The sequence below is a fragment of the Berghia stephanieae genome, chromosome 1, assembly GCF_034508935.2.
Source record: "Berghia stephanieae isolate SIO BIC M18660-M18661 chromosome 1, UCSD_Bste_1.3, whole genome shotgun sequence".
NCBI classification, from domain to species: domain Eukaryota; kingdom Metazoa; phylum Mollusca; class Gastropoda; order Nudibranchia; family Aeolidiidae; genus Berghia; species Berghia stephanieae.
Window position 1 is genome coordinate 71862103 of NC_088360.1, and position 23446 is coordinate 71885548.

Consider the following 23446-nt stretch of genomic DNA (forward strand, 5'->3'; position numbering starts at 1 on the left):
GCCTGGACCAGGCATGGAACCTAGAAGAAGAAGAAGAATTTCCGGTGGACTGAATACACAGCTATGTTTTCGGTCCACGAGTGGACTCAATACACAGGTCCAACCCGCCACCCCAAAAAACCGGAAGTTATCCAGAATTTGCAGTCTCTCTTCCTTTCGTTTCTCTCCATTTACGGACAGTCAACATGGATAAGCTCCAGCCAGTAAAATTAGCTAAGGTATGATTATAATATCTCTTTATTTATTTTTATTCATTGGTACAACTTAAATATCAGTAGAAGAATATATTGGATTGAGAACATTGGACAAAAGAATGTAGTGAGATCATTAAAGTAAATTTTCACGACATCGTGCACTATCGATATTAGGTGATTATCAATACCGAGTAAAAATGGGCATTGGCGTTTTTTAGTTCAGTAACGAGGCCCCTGAGCCACATTGCTTTGTTTACACCGATACCACATTATATTGACAATTTAGTTGGGTTGTAAAGACGTTCCTGCTGAGCGGAGGAATTTTAGCGATGTTTTGTTCTAGAGAGGCGAGCCTTCTGGGCACCAAGTCCTTGAAAAGCCCAATTCGCCTTGCTTGATGAGCATGCCTTCGGCTACAGTTCTTAGTAAGGCACTTTGATTCTTTGATAAAATTTTCAAACTCAAAATATCTTAATTTGCCCCGGTCAGGGGGATGGGACTTGAAAAAACATAAAATTTGATACCTTACTTATACTTGTATCTCTACGACTTACTACTTAGGTTCCAGAGTTATTTATATTTTTCTTTTGAAGAAATTTTTTGTCAATTTTACAGAGAGAATCTGTGATCTCACAGCTGCCTCTAAATCTAAACCAGCATCTCGCGGCGATCGGGAAATTTTGAGTCAACATAGCCCACTTATTGTTTTCAGTAATTTTGTTTCAATTAAAAAATGAATGGCAAGTGTTAGGTATCATTTTAAAGGTCAGAAAATAAGCTTTATTTTCATATAAATCATTTTCATGTATGGAAAACAATTAAGGATAAATGAAAATGGAAAAAATATAAGATTTTTGTCCAAAAAAGTGGGGTTGATGGCGGGATCAATATAATGATGAGCGAGTGTATCAATTTTGATGAAATTTGGCAAGTATAAGTATAATTAAAATTTATCCATAATTTAAAAAGTTCTTATAACTTATAATTATAATTCAAAAATTGATAAATTTTTATTTCATTAGCTTTCTGAGAAATACAATCAGGAATTAAGAATGAAATACACCGTTAGAAAGCTTGTTTTGTGCCCTTTCCTACCAAAATTAGTCACATAATCACAAATAACGCCATGGAGACCAAAACATCTAAGTAGGTACTTTGGTAAAAAATTCAAATTGGATTGAGCTCAATGAAACCTATATCATTTTAAAGTGCTTTTCAACACGATTCTAATGATACCAAAATTGTGAAAATCAGATAAGCAGTAAAAAAGTTATATGAGTTTAAAGGCTGAAAAATGGTCTTCTATTTGCCTTTGTTATTTACTGACGGACTTTGTGACCTGAAAATTGTTGCATTTCCGGTAGTAACCACCATTTGGATTTCAAAACTGGTCTAAAATGGCCGCTAAGATTTGAGTAAGGATTTTACTGGAACGAATTTCATGGATGCGGTATACAACTTTCCCTGAATTTAATTTTATAAAAAAGTTAAGATGTTAAATAAACGTGCCAGCATGAAATTTTGATTTACCAAGTTCTAATCTTTTAATTATCCAAAGCTAAATTATACCCTATTTTATCCACAATCAAAAAATATACTAAATTGTCATTGATTTTATAATAAACTACACCAAACGATAGAAAATAAGACATCAATCATTAAAATCCATCCATAAACAAAAAATCTATGGAACTTTTTCTGAGACCCGTCACTCAAAAGTCCAAAAAATCGGGTCACAGCCACTAGGCCATTTATCGGCTCCCTGCTGGAGGGCCAAATGGACGTTTACCAAAGTACCTGATCTAAGGGCCAAAAATAAGGTTCCAAAAAACGAGTTTCACGTTACAGTGAGCTTATTGACGGCCACTGGACTGGAGTTATCAAAGTGCCCACTACAGTAGAGAAATGTTTGTTTTTTTAACTTACCAATGGAGAACATCTTTCAACTTTCTGTGAAACATTTTGATAATGTTGGTAAAAAATTCAAATTGGATTAAGCTCAATGAAACGCCTATATCATTGTAAATTGCTTTTCAACACGATTCGAATGCTACCAAATATAAGCAGAAGAGAAAATTTATGTCCTGTTTACACAGAGACCGAGTTGCCGTCTTGGCTGTTTGGGGGGGGGGGGGGGGGGGGGGAGTCACGGCAGAAACTTGGTTTGTGTTTGTGTACAAGCATGCCACCTTGGCTGATCTTACCAAAAATTAAAACTGGAAAATGAGGTTGGGGGGTGGGGGTGACCAGACTTTTGATTTTTTGACAATCTTATTCATCTGTCACAGCGGTATCGGTAGACACTTTGATAACATTTTCAAACTCAAAACGTCTTGACACAATATTACTAATGTGGTTAGGATTCTGTGCTATTTTCTACCGGGTGTTTCGGACCTTTACGAGTTATATCCCTTGTTATTGCAATTTCAGAGTCTAATATTACTATTTTATAAATGTTCGCTTAGTTTGGCTTCTTGATAAATCAGATAATTTTGTAATCAGTAGTTATTGCTGCGAATGAGTGTTTGAATATTTTTTACATTTTTCCACTTGTACTTGTGGTACGGATAAAATGCACTTTTTTACTATTTAATAAAAAAATACACTTTTTAGGGTCTTATAATAATACACTTTTCATTCTATAAAGTTGGCATGTCAATAGGTATCCCAAACTACCGCTGTGTGGCAGGCGAATTTGCCGGGATCGATCAAAAAGTGGGGTGTTAATATCTGTCTCTCTCTCTCTTGAATTAAACTTTATTTAATAAAAAAAAGGATAATATTATATTTCAATATCTGCTCTACAAGATGAGCTAAATATTTAAACTATTCAAGCTATGTGAACTTTTTAACAGCTATTCAAAAACGCTCTCATAAAGAGATCCGATTGCAAATTTTCGCTGTGAAAACTGCGTACCGATCGACCGAAATTCGGGGTCTCTGTCACAAGATCTGCTAAAAGCTGAACGGACCAACAGCTGTGAAATCAAATGTGGGAGAATTTCCTTTTAATGCCCTTTCGTGTGGTGTAATTTTTTCGTTTATAAACACAACAAAAATATTATTAAAATTTAACTGAATTTGCCCTATTTTTGACTGAAAATTTGACTCTCTTAACGGTTAATAAACGGCGAAAAAATTACACCATAAAAATCTGCAGCATTTGCAGGCTATAATATCAAAAATCCAGCATGCTGGCTTGATTCAACACATAGCGCCATCTTTAAAAGCAAAGCCTTTGTTTCCGCTTTCTCTTTCTTTCTCTCCTACCGTCCGACGCGTGAGTTGATACACTGCCGGTGACCGAGACCGATTGTATTGTAACGTTTCCAAACAGCCATCTAGAATAGTCAAAAGTGTTTCAATTATGGACATGGACTTACTTGAATTATGTGGTAAGTAAATCTTATTGTTTTTTATTTTATTATGATCGGTGTTTGAGTAGATCGAAGCTTTTCTCTATCTTGTCTTAATCTTATCATGATACTGTTTGCTCCACTCCACTAACTTTTCTGAATTAATGGATAATGTTTGTATTCGTGTTCATTCATGAAGGCATTTATTATTATTATTATTATTATTATATTATTATTATTATTATTATTTTATTATTATTATATTATTATCATGATGATTATTATTATTATTATCGGAGCCCACCGATCGCTAAGAATGAACGTGTCATTATCACTGATACTTCTAGATGAAAAATAAAATAATAGAAACTGGTCGTGTCAGTGTCCGTCCTGACTGCTAGACTTGTGCTTGTGATTGTGAGTCCTACTAGTACTAGGAAATGGAAAGTATCACACTATCAACGTCTAAGTCTAGTTGTTTCTCAATTTTCTGAAATTTAGATTAATTAAGTCAAGCTCATTCATTAAGAAATTATTGACAATTGGGACGAAATCTGGTGCACATGGTTTGATCTTATAATAATAATCTTAACAGGATTGCTCCATTCTTCATCAGGTGTCATCAATGAGTAGTATCCAACTTGTTTGTTTTTCAATCGTTTTTTAAAGATCCAGTTTCACCCATGCCATGATTGATGGAACTATTACTATTATAATATAGTGACTCAAACTCCAGTTTAAATTTAACTTTTAACCTTTTACTGTATAGACTACTTGGTAGAAAGGCTTGTTTTTATTTGATGCTATGGGATTGACTTGGTGATGGTTGCTTGTTTATAATATAAGTTTTAGATTTATATTAAATTCTTGAATCCTGCCTATTTGAATTTGACAGTTGAGTTTTGATAGATAGTGTTGATGGTAATGAGTAATCATTTAGCGCGTTGAGCTTGTTGAAATACGGGGTAAGGCGGTGTATAGAAACTATTTATTATCACATCTCAAATAAGTTTGAACATTTTAATTCTCCATTTTCAGATGACGAACAAATGAGTCGTCTCAGGGCTTCATTTTTGATGAAGGGAGAAAGGTCGTAGACCTGCACTCCCACCTGTGCAAGTGACACCTGTTTGTCCAGCTTTATCATCTGCGCTTTGAAGCCAAAACGACAGTGTCTGAGGTAAGGTTTCTATGAATATATGACACATCTGTTTTCGTTGTCACAGGCCACCATTATATTTTTTTGATAAATATTTTGGTTGTTTTTGATGTTTTTTACTGCGCTAATATTATCAGTACAGTGAGGCTAAACCAGCTTATGATTTGATTTTTTGTTGTAAAACACAAGGTCCCGCTATGGAGCTTTCAGATTCATATAAGTTCATGATGGTTGCCAGTAGATTTTATTGTTAACATGTATGGTTGAGTTTATTTGGGTTTGTAGTTACAAGTGACTGAGTGACATAGACAAGTAAAAGACGTGTTTATGGCTCTTTTTATGATATAATTTAAGCATGCCTGCAACAGTCAGCAATTAGCAATGGGCCATGTGCTGTTGGTATAATAGCACTAGTTGAAAAGGTCTTTACTAGGTTAGACAAGACTAGATGTTTGCTATGGAATACAATTAAATTCTAAACCATCCCTGTGTTCCTCTCTCGAGCAAAGTATATTAATTTTTTCATACCTAATCCTTATCTTTTTTTAAACTTGTTGGATTCTGATGTATTATCAAGGGTTATCTTTTTGTATAAGGTTCTATTTTTTTTCTGTTCTAATATACTAATGCATTAGTTATAAGCCCTTCAATATTTTCTGGTTATTTTTTCCCTTCTAGGTGGAACAATGGTTCTCCATGTTAAGTCCAGACTCAAGTTATCCTGTCAATAGTATCTGGCGAAAAATTTTGAAGGTGGTGAAGGCGGCAAAAGGGAAAGATAAAACGTTTTTGAATGCACCTGTGGATCTTCACCACCTCAGTGATGTCCTCAATGCCATTGGTGTAGACATGACATTGGAGAAGAACAATTTTAAAAAGACTGTTGTGTCAAAGGAAATTGCTGTGGACCTCGGCAATTTTCTCCTGAAACATGGACATACTTATGGAGACTTCCATAAATTTCTAGGAGACATATCGTCTTCTCCTGTAATTTGCACGAGAGAGAAGTTGCGAGGCATGTATCTCGCTGCAGAAACAAAGAAGGGGAAGCTGATAAAAAATATCAGCAGGGACCCAGCAGCACTTCAGGCATGGCTCAGGAAACCCTTCTTTCCCTGTCATCTGACGGAAATTCAGCTAAACTCTCCTCCTGCCACAGCCACAAAGCCACCCTCGTCATCGCCACCACCACCACCCCCACTGTCATCTACTGTTGACTGGCCAGCACTGAGTCCTCAGCCAACCGTTTTATTTCCTTCATCTGTACTACCATCATCAAGTCAACCTTCTACTTCTACTAAGATTCTCAGCTCACCACCACCGTCGTCTACTGTTGACTGGCCAGCACTGAGTCCTCAGCCAACCGTTTTATTTCCTTCATCTGTACTACCATCATCAAGTCAACCTTCTACTTCTACTAAGATTCTCAGCTCACCGCCACCACCACCATCGTCCTGCATTTCTACTGTATCTGGTTCTACCCCTCATCTCTCCACGAATATTAATTCTCGGAATGTGTCCACACCTGATTCATGTTCAGCACCACTACCATCATCGTCATTCACTTTTGGTTCTACCCTCTACCCTCTACGTCTGTTTCTACTCAGAATCCAGCCAAACCTGAATGTACCCCTGCATTGATCACTTCTGTTTTATTGCCAGAATCTTTTTCAGAGTCCCACATCCCACTTTCTTCCACAATTGTTAATGTTGACCATGTTAGAAGATTATCAAAGTCTGTCTCTTCCAAAAAATTGTTTTCATCTATAAAGTCGATTCATCAGAATGTAATATTTTAAAGAAAGAAATTTTTAATTTAAAATTAAAGAACAAAACTTATGTCCGATAGACGGCAAATATGAAACTTTTAAATAAAAAAATTCATGAATGGCGTAAGAGTGTTTTGCATGATGAGGAATATAGACGGTCTATGTACACATTTTTTGTATTGTAACGCGCATTTTTTGCTTGGTCTATCTAAAGCTGTTGAGAGTGCTGTGTTAGAATTTGAGAGGGATGTAATTAAAGTGGGGGGTTCACTTGGGAGGGACAGTCAGCAAAAGTTTAATCATTTTCAGTCTAGTATTGGTAAAGAAAGTGCAGCCTTACGTGCTATAAAACTAACTGCAGAAGTATTGGGACCTCGGGGGGATGAGAAAAATGGGGCAAGGGAAGAATGGCTAAATTATTCTGAAGCTAATAATATTAAGTCTCAGTTTTGCAGTTTTAGAAGTAATCGTTTCAATAATATATTTGAAAATGCTCATGCTCTTTTGTACCATCATAAACATGTTCTTGATTTTCTAGAAAATGAAGTTTCAGGTGACAATTTAAAGCTTCAAAGTATTGTTGCAGATTTGAGGGATAGTAGGGTAATTTCTTTAGTTGCTGCTATTTCACTGTTTAATCTATCACTGGGCCATACTGGGAGTTGATGAAAAGTAAAATTCCTTATGGGTCATTCCCCTCTTATGTCAAAAAGATTGATGTTATTTTTGAGAAATTTATTTGTTAAGGATGATTACTGATGATGAGGCAGAAGCATCTTTTTTGTCAACTGCTGTCAAACGAAGAAGGGTTTCAGATTCTGATGTTGATTGAATAACACTATGAGATTAAATTCAAGCTTCAGTTTAATTACAAAACCAGATAGAATGGACGTTTCAGGTTTCTCCTTTGTCAACAAACAGGATGAACCAAACAGTATAGATGATGTGGTTAGTGCCGTTAAGTTGAATGCGTTTGTTGGTAAAGGGGAAACACGAAACATCCATTCTTCTATCTGTTTTTATAATTAAATTGAAGCTTACATTCAATTTCACATTATTTATCGCTTCGAGTAGCAACATTTACATTATATTGATTAATGAAATTATGTATCTATTTCCATCACTTTACATTTGATCAGTGACATGCTTTGTTTAAACAATTGTTGTTTCTCATAATTATGTACCTATCATGTAGCTTTTCTGATTATTACATATGTTTTATTTACTCATCATGTTGAGCGTCAAGCAAGATGGCTTTCTATTATTTCAACATTTTTAACACGTCTGAGTGTACTTAAACACTTTAATATGTTTGTTTTACCTGGAAGTTCGTATTCATACAATAAGGGAGTCCAATATAATGTCTATTTCTATTTAAACATTTTATAGATGCATTTAAAATGTGTATAGTGGAGAGCCAATGATAACCCTTATACTCATACTGATGTTGGGCTATTAGACCATAATAGCAATATTATAGTCCGTGTTTAAATTAATCTTTATCATTTATAGGCTATGTGGATATGATCAGCTTCCAGAGTCCGCGTATGTATAATCTGTTATTAGATATTATATTGGACTCCCTGTATGAATATGAACTTCCGGGTAAACAAACATATTAAAGTGTTTAAGTACACTCAGGCGTGTTAAAAATGTTGAAATAATAGAAAGCCATCTTGCTGACGCTCAACATGATGAGTAACAAGAGCGCTAAGATAGGTTTGCCCGGTGTCTGTGCATTTATATGCATTAAAGCGTGTCCTTATACCGTTGCCTTAGTTATATAAACTAAAATGTGTTAGGGCAGGGCGTTGAATTTTAGGTTGATTGTTGAGGTGTCTCAAAATATGTACTTATGGATAGGTATAAATTTTCATGTTCGTGGGTTGCATTGGATATTGTATGCTTTTGTGTACTGACTTTTTTGTCTAATGTTTTTATTTATTTATTTTATTTGATCGACTGTGCGCCACCAGTAGGTGCAGCATTAACTTCCATTATTGTGTTAGGTCGTGGTATGAATTTTTGACTTTTCCCCCTTTTTGACATATATTTCTGTTGATTTTCGAGAGCTTAAATCTTGATTTCTTCTCATAACTCTGTTTTTGTCATTCTTATTGTGAAAAGGACATAAAATTTGGATTCCCCATCCCTCAAATCATTTGTATGTGAAGTTTCATAGCCATATCTCATCATTTAAATTTTTTGTAGCGGAAACACTGTTTATTTCTCAAAATGTCTTCCTTTGGCGATTTCGGCCTTTTTTCGAATTTTGAGACGTAAAATCTCAGTAATTATTGCCTCTATCTCTCTGAAAAAATTGGGCTTACTGTCTGGTGCCAGTTCTAAGGCTCAGATAAGTTTCATGCCTTAATTTAGATTACTGACGAGTCTGCAAAGTGCCGAAGATGGTACATCTGGCGATTTCGGTGAAATTATTTTCACGCGGGTCATGTTTTTTCTTGATTTTGATGCTGTATAGTAACTGAATTATACTAGGTGAATATTTGTTTGAGTATTTTTCTTATTATCTATGTCCATGGCTTGCGATTGCTTGCAAATTATTCAATTTTGTTATTATTTTGTTTGTTTTGATGCACCTTAAACTTGCTGTTTGGTAGCATGTTCTGTTGGTGTACGAAAATTACAAGTTATTAAATAAATAAAAAATTCGTAACTTTTTTATTTGTTGTCCGATTTTAATCATTTAAAGACTGTTGTTCATGGTTTGACAATCTGTATTTGTTCAATTCAAAATAACAGCAGTTTTCTGCAGTTGAAATTTTAGTTTGGGATACCTAATGTCAAAAATATGCTGGCCTTCGAATATTTGTAAGATGGTATGCCTAATAGCTTCTATAATGTAACTACCTGTCATCACACTTGATTTTCACAAAAGCCAGGAAAGTGAATTACACATTAGTGAAGCACTTGCTTCACATTTGTGAAGCACTTGCTTCACATTTAGGGTATTAAGAAAATGGGATCAACTTGAGAAATATTATATCTTTTTCTGTCCATCCAGCAGTGGGTTGCTGGGTCTGTCTGATCTAACAGAAAGTACTTTGCAATAGACCACTGTCCTATACAAAGAGTAACAATATAGACCTGTAAATTCTCAGTCAATTTGTCAAATTCAAATAATTTTTAAAAAAGGAAAGAAAGAAAGAATTCACAAATCGTAGCCGAATGACCGTGAAGTAATTAGGAGTGTTTCATAACGCTATGCATAGCTCATGGGAGCCGTTTATATTAACGATGGATTTATTGCCAAGGCTAAGAGGCGCTTTTTAGAATTGGCGTGACTGAACACATCCCAGTGTAATTTCACACAGCCTTCGTTAAATTATTTTTTTCACTTTCCAACCTGTCGTGATTCCAGCGGTAGCCAATTTTAACTGAGCCGCCGAGTGATAAATTTCACTGTTTCATCTAAGCCAAAATTGACCACATTTACAAGCTGGGTTTTAAAAGTATAAAAAAAAAAGTAAAATGCGAATGCCGTAAGTAACATGTTGATGATAATGGGAGACACCTTTAAATCGAAAGTTAGATTAGGATAGATTGCTACCAGCACATTTCGATTGCCTCACGTTGTAAACAAACTGGTTGACCGTTTTTCACTGATTGGGTACCTGATTATAAGGAACAGTGGTAAGTAGCCTAATTAATTCCCTTGCAAATCAGGACGTTTTCTGCCATTGTTTTGCTCAAGCCCAAGCGAGCTTGCTGTTTTGTGGTGATTTACCTTCATTTCGATTCTTTGAATTTTTCCGCTATGCCTGCCGAAGTTTCTTCTTGATAATTCACTTCTACTTAATAATTCAGTGTATTGGCCAGAAGTCATATTTGTTTTAAGTTTGTTTTTTTTTCTGTCATTAACTGATTGAAAATCAAGTTTGCTCATTGCTACATTATTCTAATGTTCTCACAATGGCTGAAATGTTCGTGGATCGCAATTCAGACTTGTCGAGCATCGATAAAGATGTGAGGAATAAATTCAATCGGTCATGGTGAGAAGTTAAAGATGATAATGGTGATTATTTATCTATGTCAGAAAAATTCCAGAGGCAGGAATATGACTTTGATGAAGTCATCTTTACCTATATGAATGACATGCTTATTTAGCATTCCTTCTACATCAAATTATGGCAGTCATACTTCCAGTAAGAAATAACACCCACCATTTTAATGTATTGTATTTATCACTCTCCTCTCCAATGATGCCCTTATATTTTAAAAAATAATTGAATCTTCAGTTTGTCGAAGAGTTTCAGTCAATTTTTATAGAGCTCATTTATAGGTCTAAAGAAAAGTTGCTATTGTCTGACACTATGGAAACCGGGATAAACTATGTCTCTGTGTGCCTTTTGGTTCTGGAGGACTATCAGAAAGCAGTCACATTAAAAAAAAAAAAGAAAATCATTCAATTGGATAAAGGCCTTAATGTTGCATCAAATGAAAGCTTATAAAATTTTCTGCAACTTCCCAGTTCAAAGTTTTTTTTAAAACCTGTACTGTAAGAAGATATTGATTTTAATTATGAAGTAAAGTTTAAGTGTCATACCCTGAATCCCATCATTTAGAAAATCCCTGAATGAAATTGATGCAAAAATGGTTTTAAAATAATGGACATAATTAGTAGAGAATTATTGTGCAGCTTGTAAAGTAATTGAGGTTTGAGAAAGATTTTAAGATGTTTAATTTGTTGCATTCCACAGGTGACTAAAATCTTGGGTCGCACAGGTTCCCAGGGACAATGTACACAGGTAATGTTTTTTAAAAATTTAAAACGATTTTGTTTGTGTCATTCGTAAATGCAAACAGTGGGTTGGATTACTGGTGCAGACATGCCAACTAGTACGATTTTTGGACCTAAATACATGGATATTATTCGAAAGCATTTAGTACCAATTTTTTTTGTAATATTTTTTTTTCCCTCAAGCGTGAATGATGTTGAAAATGATACATTTGATGCAATGATATATACATGTCATACATCAATTGTTGACCATGTTTCTGACTGATGCATGCCATTAGTACAGTTATCATTTAAGTTAAGCTGGTTTTCACCAATATTTTTCTCTTACCTATTTGAGGATTTGCATAGAATTATGCATGTAAGATTCTTTTATACTTTGAATGACCTCATGCCACATTTAAACTTTTACCACTTGTTAAATAGAAAATTTTAAGTGAAATTTAAATTGAACTAACATCTTTGATAATGTAGCCTTCCAAACCGTATTGCTAATAAGCTTAATCATATATGGATTATTTCCCTTTACAATAACTAAAAGGACTATTTTAGTTTTAAAAATTTATAATGATCTTTTTCTCTTTTTTTTCTTTATTATTTTGTATGGGTCTGATTAAAAAAGAAAATTATTACCAAGCAGGAAGCTTTAGGTGTGATATTTGGTTCAAAATGAATTCTGTAGAACCATTTTTAGAAGTATTTAAGTTGTCTTTGCTTGTTACATGAGTGTGAATTTCCCATCATTGACCATAAGTAATAGTATTAGTAGTAATAGTGGTGGTAGTAGTCATAGCAGTAGTGGTAGTAGTAGTAAATGCTTTTAAAAATTTTAAAAGAGAGAGAAAGAGATATGGATCATTAGATAATACCGACCTGCCAACCAGTACGATTAATCGTATTTTAGTACGATTTTTGGATCCCGAATGCGCGGATACGATTTTTTAAAAGATATGTGATGTGAATGATATTGATGATACATTTGATGCATTGATACACACGTGTCGTACACCAACTGTAGATTGTGTTTCTGAATGAATGATGCATCACATTTAATACTATAGTTATCATTTCAGTTGCTTATATGATGCCTGTTTTCGCCAATATTTTTCTCATACATTTTTGAGGATTTGCATAGCATTATGCATATAAGCTTGTTTTATACTTTAAATAGTCTCAGACCACATTTAAACTTTTGCCACTTATAAAATAGAAAATTCTAAGTGAAAATTTAATTGAACCAATATCTTTGACTTTGAAGCCTTCAATTTAAAACTGTATTGCTAATTAACTTAAACCTAAATGGGTTATATCACTTTATAATAATTATTACTAAATTACTCTATTTTGATTTATAAAATTTATAATGATCTTTATTTTTATTTTTTATTTTGTACAAGTCTTGAATTACAAAGTGGGCAGCTTTAGGAACGGTATTTGGTTCAAAATTATTATTTTAGAACCATTTTAGAAGTATTTAACTTGTCTCTGCATATTACATACTTTGCGAATTTCCTATGATTTGACCAAAGTAATAGTATTAGTAGTATCAGAAGTAGTAGTAGTAGGAGGAGGAGTAGTGGTAGTGAATGCTCAAAAAAAAAAAAAAAAGAGAGAGAGAGAGATGTCATTTGATATCGTATATATATGGAAAATATCTTGCTACTTACTGTTGCAAATTGTCATCTACTGAATTGAAGACCATTCTCCCAGATATTTTATCTCAAAACTTTCTCATAACTGATGTACTGGGCTAGCAGATATCACCATCACAACTTCATTTGGTACATCAGCATCATGACATCACCACTTCTATAACTGCCGTCACAGCATTGTCACAGCCACAACCACCACCACATCACTTCTACCACCACCGCCAGCACAGCTTCATCATCATCATCACCACCACCACCACTAGAGCACCATCGCTACAACAACCAACACTTCTTCCACCGACACTAGCATCAATACTACCAACATGTTAAGGGTCTTTTGGTCATTTCTTTGAGTGTATCGAAAGCAATTTCCTTTGATATTGCAATTTCTGAGCCTTATGATAATTTTAAATGGCCATTAAGTTTTAGTTTCTCGATAAATCGATAATTTTGTAATCACAAGAGATTGCTTGAATAATGAAGATCAGAGTTTATTTTGATTTGGGATTGATGTTAGCTTTTATACAGTGATGCCAAAACTCCGGTTTCACCGGAAAAAACTCCGGTCTGGAGCAAACAATTCCGGGCTCCTGGCAACTTCGGTCAAATTCCGGTGAAGTCAGTGTGTTCCAAGGATCCACCCCCTTCCAACCACCACATCATCATCATTACCACTAGTATTACAACCATCATCACCACCACTACTACTGCAACCACCACCAAATCATCATCACTACCACTACTACTACTACTACTACAACCACCACCACCACGTCATCATCATTACCACAACTACTACTTCAGCAACCACCAACACATCATCATCATCACTAACAGTACCACCATCAACATTACAACCACCACGACCACATCATCATCACAACCACTACTACTACTACAACCACCACCACCACATCATCATCACTACCACTACTACTACAACCACCAGTATCACATCATCATCACGACCTTTACTACTACAACCACCACCACCACATCATCATTACCACTGCTACAACCACCACCACAACATCATCATTACCACTATTACTACTACAACTATCACTACTACTACTACTACAACCACCACCGCCACATCATCACTACCACTAAAACTACTACAACCACCACCACATCATCATCACTACCACTAATACTACTACAACCACCACCACATCATCATAATCACTACCACCACCACGTCATCTTCATCACTACCACCACTACTACTACCACAACCACCACCACCACATCATCACTACCACTGCTACTACAACCACCACATCATCATCACCACTACTACTACTACTACTACTACTACTACTACTGCCACTACTACTAGTACCACTACTACTACTACTACTACCACATCATCATTGTCGCTACTACTACAACCACCACCACCGCCACCACCACCACATCATCACTACCACTACTACTACAACCATCACTACCACTAATACTACTACAACCACCACCACCACCACATCATCATCACTACCACTAATACTACTACAACCACCACCACATCATCATCATCACTACCACTACTACTACTACTACAACCACCACCACCACGTCATCATCATTACCACAACTACTACTTCAGCAACCACCAACACCTCATCATCATCACTAACAGTACCACCATCAACATTACAACCACCACGACCACATCATCATCACAACCACTACTACTACTACAACCACCACCACCACATCATCATCACTACCACTACTACTACACCACCACCTCCACATCATCACTACCACTACTACTACCACCACCAGTATCACATCATCATCACGACCTTTACTACTACAACCACCACCACCACATCATCATTACCACTACTACAACCACCACCACAACATCATCATTACCACTATTACTACTACAACTATCACTACTACTACTACTGCAACCACCACCACCACCACATCATCACTACCACTACTACTACAACCACCACTACCACATCATCATTACCGCTACTACTACAACCACCACCACCACATCATCACTACCACTACTACTACAACCACCACCACCACATCATCACTACCACTAATACTACTACAACCACCACCACCACATCATCACTACCACTACTACTACAACCACCACCACCACATCATCACTACCACTAATACTACTACAACCACCACCACATCATCATCACTACCACTAATACTACTACAACCACACACACACATCATCATAATCACTACCACCACCACGTCATCTTCATCACTACCACCACTACTACTACCACAACCACCACACACCACATCATCACTACCACTGCTACTACAACCACCACATCATCATCACCTACTACTTACTACTACTACTACTACATACTACTACTGCCACTATTACTATACCACACTACTACTACTACTACTACTACTACTACTACTACTACTACTACTACTACCACATCATCATTGCCGCTACTACTACAACCACCACCACCGCCACCACATCATCACTACCACTACTACTACAACCATCACTACCACTAATACTACTACAACCACCACCACATCATCATCATCACTACCACTACTACTACAAGTACCACCACCACGTCATCTTCATCAATACCACAACTACCACCACCACATCATCATCATCACTACCACTGCTACTACAACCACCACATCATCATCACTACTACTACTACTACTACTACTACTATACATACTATACTACATACTACTACACTACACTAACTACTACCACTACTACTACTACTACTACTACTACTACTACTACTACTGCTGCTGCTGTTACTACTACTACTACTACTACTACTACTACTACTATACTATAACAACAACCACTACAGCATCATCATCATCATCACTACCACTACTACTACAGCCACTAGCACCACATCATCATCACGACCAGTACTACTAAACACCACCACCACATTATCATCACTACCACGACTACTACTACAACCACCACTACCACATCATCATTACTACCATTTGTACTACAACCACCATCACCATCACATCAACATCACTACCACCACTACTACAACCACCACCACCATATCATCATCACTGCCACTACATCTACATCAACCACTATCACATCTTCATTTCTACCACTATTACTACAACCACTAACACCACATCATCCTCACTACCATCAGTTCTACAATCTCTACCATTAGGTTTTGACGCTTTACTTCATTTGAAATAAGGAAACTTTGCGTGATTGTAATTTGCAATGTGTTTATGTATCATAATATAATTCTAATCAGTTATCTATTCAGCACTATACAATATGTAAACACAATGCCAAATACCATTCGAATTCCTTTTTTTTTTTTGTGCGCGGAAATTCCTCTTTCGGCATTGAAATTCCTACGAGTGGTGGCTGAAACTCCTGTGAGCCAAATTTAAAGTTGGCGTCTCTGTTTTATATAAATTTTTGTATAGTGAGCACTTTTTTTCCACATGTGCGGACAAAATACACTTTTTTTGCTTAAAAAATACACTTTTTAGGGTCATGGAATACACTTTTCATCCTGGGAAGGTTGGTAGGTCTGGATAATATATATGGAAATTGCCATGTCACTGTTTGCAAAATGTCATCTATTGTATTATGTGTTGCAAATGAGTTTATAATGTAGACAGAGTTTATTTTGATTTGGGTTTGGTGTCTAGCTATTATATAAAATTTTGTATAGTGTACATTTTTTCCCATACTTGCAGATGAAATACACTCAGGGTGTCCAACGAGGTCGTTAATGACTATAAATATGTGTCCACGGTGGCAAATAAAGTCGTAAATTTTTTAATTCAAAGAATTAACATTTTAAACAGTTTGTTGGAGAAGAATGTAATGCAGCAGCATAGAATTACAAATGATGAGGATTCATCTTGCGGCCACCATTTTGAAAATCATAGGCACCCGTTAAATATACAGTCTGACCATTGTAATGCCCCTTGGTGTCATTTTGCTTCCACATTGATGTTGGGAGATTCCCGATCCGGTCTCTGGGGTACTCTTGGCTCCATGTGAACTCACCACAAGATTATACCATCACTAACAACATGGACAAACCCCTCACAATATCCCTCCCCATTCTTTAGCATCTGTTTTGCCTTTATCTCTGGAGATGTAATTATTACTATTGCTACCACTACTAGTATAGACCTGTAAATTCTCAGTCAATTAACTGAAATCAGTCAATTTGTCAAATTCAAATATTTAAAAAAAGGAAAGAAAGAAAGAAATAAATAAAAAAAGAAAGGATTCACAAATCGAATGACCGTAAAGTAATTAGGAGTGTTCCACAGCGCTACGCATAGCTCATGGGGACCGTTTATATTAACGATGGATTTATTGCGACGCTTTTTATAAAAGGCGTGTCTGAACACATCCCTGGGTATTTTCACACATCCTTCGTTAAATTATTTTTTCACTTTCCAAACCCGTCGTGATCCCAACTGTAGCCAATTTTAACTGAGCCACCGAGCGATAAATTTCACTGTTTCATCTAAGCCAAAATTGACCACATTTACCTGGCGAGCCTCAAAAGTATGATAAAGTAAATTGCGAATGTTATGTAGACACCTTCAAATCGAAAGTTAGGATAGATTGCTACAAGCACATTTCGATTGCCTCACGTTGTAAACAAACTGGTTGACCGTTTCTTCACTGATTGAGTACCTGATTATAAGGAACAATGGTAAGTAGCCTAATTATTTTCCGTGCAAATCAGGACGTTTTCTGCCATTGTTTTGCTCAAGCCCAAGCGAGCTTGCTGTTTTGTGGCGATTTACCTTCATTTCGATTCTTTGAATTTTTCCGCTACGCCTGCCGAAGTTTCTTCTTGATAATTCACTTCTACTTAATAATTCAGTGTATTGGCCAGAAGTCATATTTATTTAATTTTTTTTTTTTTTTTCGGTCATTTACTGATTGAAAATCAAGTTTGCTCATTGCTACATTATTCTAATGTTCTCACAATGGCTTAGCTGTCCGTGGATCGCAATTCAGACTTGTCAAGCATCAATAAAGATGTGAGGAATAAATTCAATCGGTCATGGCTAGAAGTTAAAGATGATAATGGTGATTATTTTTCTGACTATATCAAAAAAATTCCAGAGGCAGGAATATGATTTTGATGAAGTCATCTTTACCTATATGAATGACATGCTTATTTAGCATTCCTTCTACATCAAATTATGGCCAGTCATACTTCCAGAAGAAATAACACCATTTTAATGTATTGTATTTATCACTCTCCTCTCCAATGATGCCCTTATTTAAAAAAAAATAATTGAATCTTCAGCTTGTCGAAGAGTTTCAGTCAATTTTTATAGAGCTCATTTACAGGTCTACTAGTACTATTACTATTACCATCAGCCACCACCACGACACTACTATGATGATTATTACTCCAACGACAACTACTACTACTACCTCCTCAGGTCATGCAAAAAAGTTTGATGAAACCATGCCTTGCTATAACGTTTTGATGGGAGGAGGGGTGGGGCAGTGATGCTTGGCGGTATACTCTGCCACGCATCCAAAAGATGCCTAGTACAATATCCACAGCATTATATGACCTTTAACAAGCCACTTATCCTTGGTTCAATTTGCGTGGTTGCGCTGCAATTGAACCCTGTGTTATTCCAGTCTTCCCTCGGAATAGGCTTGAAGATGAAAAAAGGGAACTATTATTTATTTCGTAATATGACATATAGCAAACTATGTGTGTGTGTTTTTTGGGGGGGGGGGGGGGGTGCTATACCACAACATTCATTTACCAGCCATGGTGCATGGAATTGAAATTAGAATGAATAGCAATGTGCTAAGAATAAGCAGAGAGGAATTGGTTGTGTGAAACGGTGATGGGTTGTGTGTTTGCAAGGGAAGCATTTTGTAGATACATGCAACTGTCAATGCCATAGTAAATCGTCAGTGGTCGAAATCACCTGGCACATTAGAAAACAAAACATTAATTGAAAACAAACAAAATTTACGTTGGGGTGAAATTAGTTCGAGGAAAGTAAGGAATGATAAAAAATGATAATAATCAAAAAATTTGGGGCTTTCTAATGAGTTTGAGTAAACCCTCCTGGAATGTACTACTACTACCCAATACTTCTATCGCTTTATTGACACCACTACTAAAACTACCAATACTTCTCGAAATCACTACGATTAATACATATTATATGTTGCATCTGGCATGTAATTCCAAGAGACATTTTAAAAAGATAAAGTATTTCTAAATATTATGTTTACTCCCTCCCTCAACTTTCTCATATGACACACACATACACAGAAGCACGTAACAACACGTTAAAATATTATAGTAAAGTTATAGGAAATGTTTTTTGTTTTCTAAAAATAGAACAGTGATGATACTTTTCCGCGGAAATCCGCGGTTTTCTTTCCTTTCCTCGGTTTTCCTCCTCAGATCCTCGATCCGCGGATATTTCCTTCATTTCCTCCTTTTACTTTTTTTTTTATAATAAATCTTTAAAAAATACCTCCTTTTTAAAAAAAAAATATGTATATAAAAAGCTTCCTCCTTTTACTGGGCTCCGGGCGTTTTAAAATTGTACTCAAAAGAAGTCATCCTGCCTACTTTCCTGTGGTGCAAGAATGTTCTAGGTGAGTTTTCCGTTTTTCCGAGACTTTTCCTCCTTTTTGACTTTTTGTGAGTATCATCACTGATAGAAAGTTGATGCCTAGGTAAATGTAATATGAGCATAAACCATTGATTTCAGAAGAAAATATTTTTAATTTCCTAGGTCGTAAATTTTGTTTGACTCTGAAATTTTGCTGGACTCCCTGGACATTTATATGTTATGAAATCATTTCACAATTTTTTAATTAAAATTATTTTTTTTCTTTTCAGGTTCGTGTTGAGTTTTTAGATGACTCCAACCGTTCAATCATTAGGAATGTTAAAGGACCTGTTCGTGAAGGAGACATCCTTACACTTCTTGAATCTGAAAGAGAAGCCAGGAGGCTGAGGTAATGATCATGTGCAATAGATTTAATGTAAAAATATATTTTGCTTGCCAAATTGTTTGACTACTTCACTGCCTGCAAGAAGTCAGCTAAGACCATTGCTTGCTATTTACTCTTTAGTTGCTACATGCACTGGAAACGAGTAGGTCTGGAATGCCTGTTGGGTTGCAAGATACGCCAAATTACGTCATTTGTATAGTTGTAATAAATGAGTGAATTACGAAAAGAATAATCAAAATTAAACTGCTGTGACTGCAAATACTCTCTAAGATCTTTATTGAAGCTGTCTGTGCACAAACGGTCTTATTTTGGAATGAAATTATTGAAATTTGTTTACTTTGCAACTCTTACAGATGGATTCATAGGAAGCAGGGGAAATAATTAGACATGATTCTGATTGTGGAAATTATTTATTCTTCGATAATGATTCTGAAATTGGGGTGTCGAGAACTCGTTTTAAAATTTTTCTTTTTTTTTTTTCCTGTTTTTTTTTTTTTTATCATTGATAATAATGAAGAGATAGGGCCTCAAACTAGTGGTGGGAATGGTGCTTGTGATGGTGTTGGTGTTGATAATGAATGGGTTTGAATGTTTTCGAAATCCTGAAGAGCAGCTAATAAAATTGACTGAAAATGCAATCCCATAGAATATTGAGTTAAATGAAGAAGAAAAGACAATTTATGTGTATTATTTTAGACTTCTATTTCCTGATATTGTACTGTCCCTTGTAGTCTTTCTTTTTCTCCACGATTCTACATGTTTTTCTGCCAATTTACTTACCACATAATACAAACAATAGATGGAAACACCACAACTTTTAAAAAAATTCTAATTACACACAAATGTCAATAATATCCAGCCTTGAAATGATGTTTACTTTCATTTTGGGTGGAATTATGGGTCAAAATATATAACTCTCCAAGTTTGCATATTTTATTACAGTACATGACAAAAAACAAAACTTGTGAATTTCATGAAGGTGGAGCTAGTTGTTATATTACTTTTGCGTTTTTACTAACACTGCCGTTTTAGACCGATATTTGTTAAAATGTGTAGCAGCTGGGGGAAAATAGTGCCAGATTCGTTAGCAATTAAAGAGTTAAAATGATTACGTAACACTTAAACATTGGTAGTGCTGATGGGTGAGATGGTGCAAAAGAGAAATATTGCATAACTACCAACAATCTGGGAGACTGAATTATTAACCTGACAGAAATTTATAAGTCTAAATTTTGTAAAATTCCCAGTCGTGATAGTGTATAAATAAATAATGGTTCTCTATTTGCTCCAGATACATTACTCGGGTTGATTCGAGGAAACATCACAATCATGCCTCATGTCCTAATCATTGATTTGTCATTTACTATATTTTTAATTGGTCTGTTGGCCTATCATCATTTTTTAAAAAGGGATTGTATGCATTTTATAAAGAAAAATATCGTTCCATTGTATATTTGGGCTAGGTTGGCAACACTGTCATCATCAATAGCGCTATCATCAACTTTATTTCATTACCTAGACCATTCATACAACCAACACCAACTCATCTTCCCTACCACGATTACAACCTGGCCATCACTTTCATCATTACAACAAACACAATCAAATCGTCTTCACTACTGCAACACCACTACATTGACATCATCACTACTGCAACCACCACTACATCATCTACATCAATACCTCGGTACTTTAGATCTGTTATTGGTACAGATTTTTAAAATCAAAATTTGAAGGAGTCTTGCTCTTTGTCGCAGGCACAGAGCTACCATAAAGTTTATATTTGTCTGTCTTTTAATGTTGGTTGGCTATTTAAAAAATTATCTTCACTTTTAAGGTACTCCAACGACCACATCCACCATATCATTAACACTAATGGTACTTCAACCACTTCCACCAAATCATTATAAGCACTACCACTACCACCACATCCTCATCATCAATACCAATTTGATAACAGCTACCACTGCCACATCATTATAACTACAGTAAAATTACTTTAAACCGAAAGAAGCTAAACCGAAAAATACCTTAAACCGCAAAGAATTGAATAAATTGTGCTAGTTTCTTCATTATCTTTGTACTAATTCTTACGATGAACCGAAATACTTCTAAGCAGGACTTTCTTTAAACCGAAACAACTTGAGAGCACCTTCCCTTTTTCTCTCTATATTTTTCTTCAAAAATTCGGGAAGGAGGCCACACGTAATAATGCCCTGCGATATTAAACAGAGCGTAAGTATAAGATGAGGGTGATGGGGGGGGGGGGGGGGGAGGCAAACACTTCAATCACTGCACTTGGGTTTGGCCAACACCACAATCGCACAGACTGGAAAAGGAAGACAGCGGGTGACTGGCAGACGTAAAATGAGGAAAGAGGGGGAGTTGGGGTGTAGAATCACGCAAGCAAGATGTTCTCGCTCATGTGTTGATGCTTTGGAACTGACTGGATTTGCAACACGACGATAAGGAGGGGGTGGGGGGTGGTAGACAACTTACCATTGACATGCCATTTCATTTCCACTTTGTTTAAATGTGTGTGTGAAGGGGGGAGGGGGGGGGGGGGGGGGGGGGGGCGGCGGAGGTTCTATGTAATTAGGCCTTTGAACCTAATGGCTTTTCAACAAAAGACAGCTTAGCATTGACACGCCTTTACATTTCCATTTCACTTCACTTCTGAGTAGCTGGGCATCATTCATTATCAATTATTGCACAAGAATTTTCGATCTTATTTTAGCTTTGCATTTTACTAAAAGATGTCTAAAAGAAAGCACTGTGCTTACACGTTTGAATTTAAAATCAAAATACTATGTGAAGTCGATGAAAAAAAAAGTTGATCAAGACAGAGATATGTAAAATACACGGCATCCCGAACTCTTTCAACAATTTTGAATTGAAAACGAAAACCCCCAAAAATATTTTTAAAACACACAAAAAAAATATTTAAAAAATTAATGGTTACGAAGACAGCATTTATTCAACAACTCCATTAACGGGAAACCCATGATACGATTAAATGAGCAAATTCCTTAAATAGTTACTACCCTTGAAAAACATTGCAAAACGGGAACTTGCTTTAAACCAAAATGTCTGTAAACCGAAATGGTTTAGAAGGTCCCCAAAATTTCGGTTTAACTCTCTCGAGTTCACCCTCATTGAAAATCGAACAAATTGTTCGATTTTCCATGCATATGAACTCGAGAGAGTTAAGTAATTCTACTGTACCGACTAGGACTACAATTACCACTGCCACATCATCATCACTTCCACCACAACCGCCATCACCCTATCACTGCCACTACTATTATAACAATCATCACTACTGCCTAAACCATTTCTCACACATCATCATCACTACCACGACAACTGCCACCTCACCAAATTCACTACCACTACTACTCCCACAATACTAAAAGATATAATATTTTGTGATTGTCTTTTTCAGGTGAGCCTTATGATCATAGTGCAAGAAATGGCTGTCCTATAATGATTGTAGATGAATGTATGGAGTGAGTGTTTAATAAACCTGTGAAATATCA

General features: G+C 35.9%; 2 protein-coding genes across 2 annotated transcripts; both read left to right on the forward strand.

The window, feature by feature from the left end:
- Positions 1-111: 111 nt before the first annotated feature.
- LOC144955826 (small ribosomal subunit protein eS28) lies at positions 112-23446 on the forward strand. The gene is made up of 4 exons (XM_078886025.1): positions 112-218; positions 11200-11247; positions 19792-19910; positions 23353-23446. Exons 1-4 carry the CDS (start codon positions 186-188, stop codon positions 23354-23356), a joined length of 204 nt encoding a protein of 67 aa, XP_078742151.1. The 5' UTR covers positions 112-185; the 3' UTR covers positions 23357-23446.
- Positions 3196-6552, forward strand: LOC144981177 (uncharacterized). Its single transcript, XM_078886015.1, has 3 exons — positions 3196-3589; positions 4589-4730; positions 5388-6552. Exon 3 carries the CDS (start codon positions 5406-5408, stop codon positions 6348-6350), a length of 945 nt encoding a protein of 314 aa, XP_078742141.1. The 5' UTR covers positions 3196-3589; positions 4589-4730; positions 5388-5405; the 3' UTR covers positions 6351-6552.

What these genes read in the sequence shown, in the direction of transcription:
- LOC144955826 (XM_078886025.1), top strand. Translation starts at nt 186, where the DNA reads ATGGATAAGCTCCAGCCAGTAAAATTAGCTAAG. An exon ending in AGCCAGTAAAATTAGCTAAG is followed by an intron (nt 219 to 11,199) that starts GTATGATTATAA and finishes TGCATTCCACAG; the next exon opens with GTGACTAAAATCTTGGGTCG. An exon ending in CCCAGGGACAATGTACACAG is followed by an intron (nt 11,248 to 19,791) that starts GTAATGTTTTTT and finishes TTTTCTTTTCAG; the next exon opens with GTTCGTGTTGAGTTTTTAGA.
- LOC144981177 (XM_078886015.1), top strand. Translation starts at nt 5,406, where the DNA reads ATGTTAAGTCCAGACTCAAGTTATCCTGTCAATAGTATCTGGCGAAAA.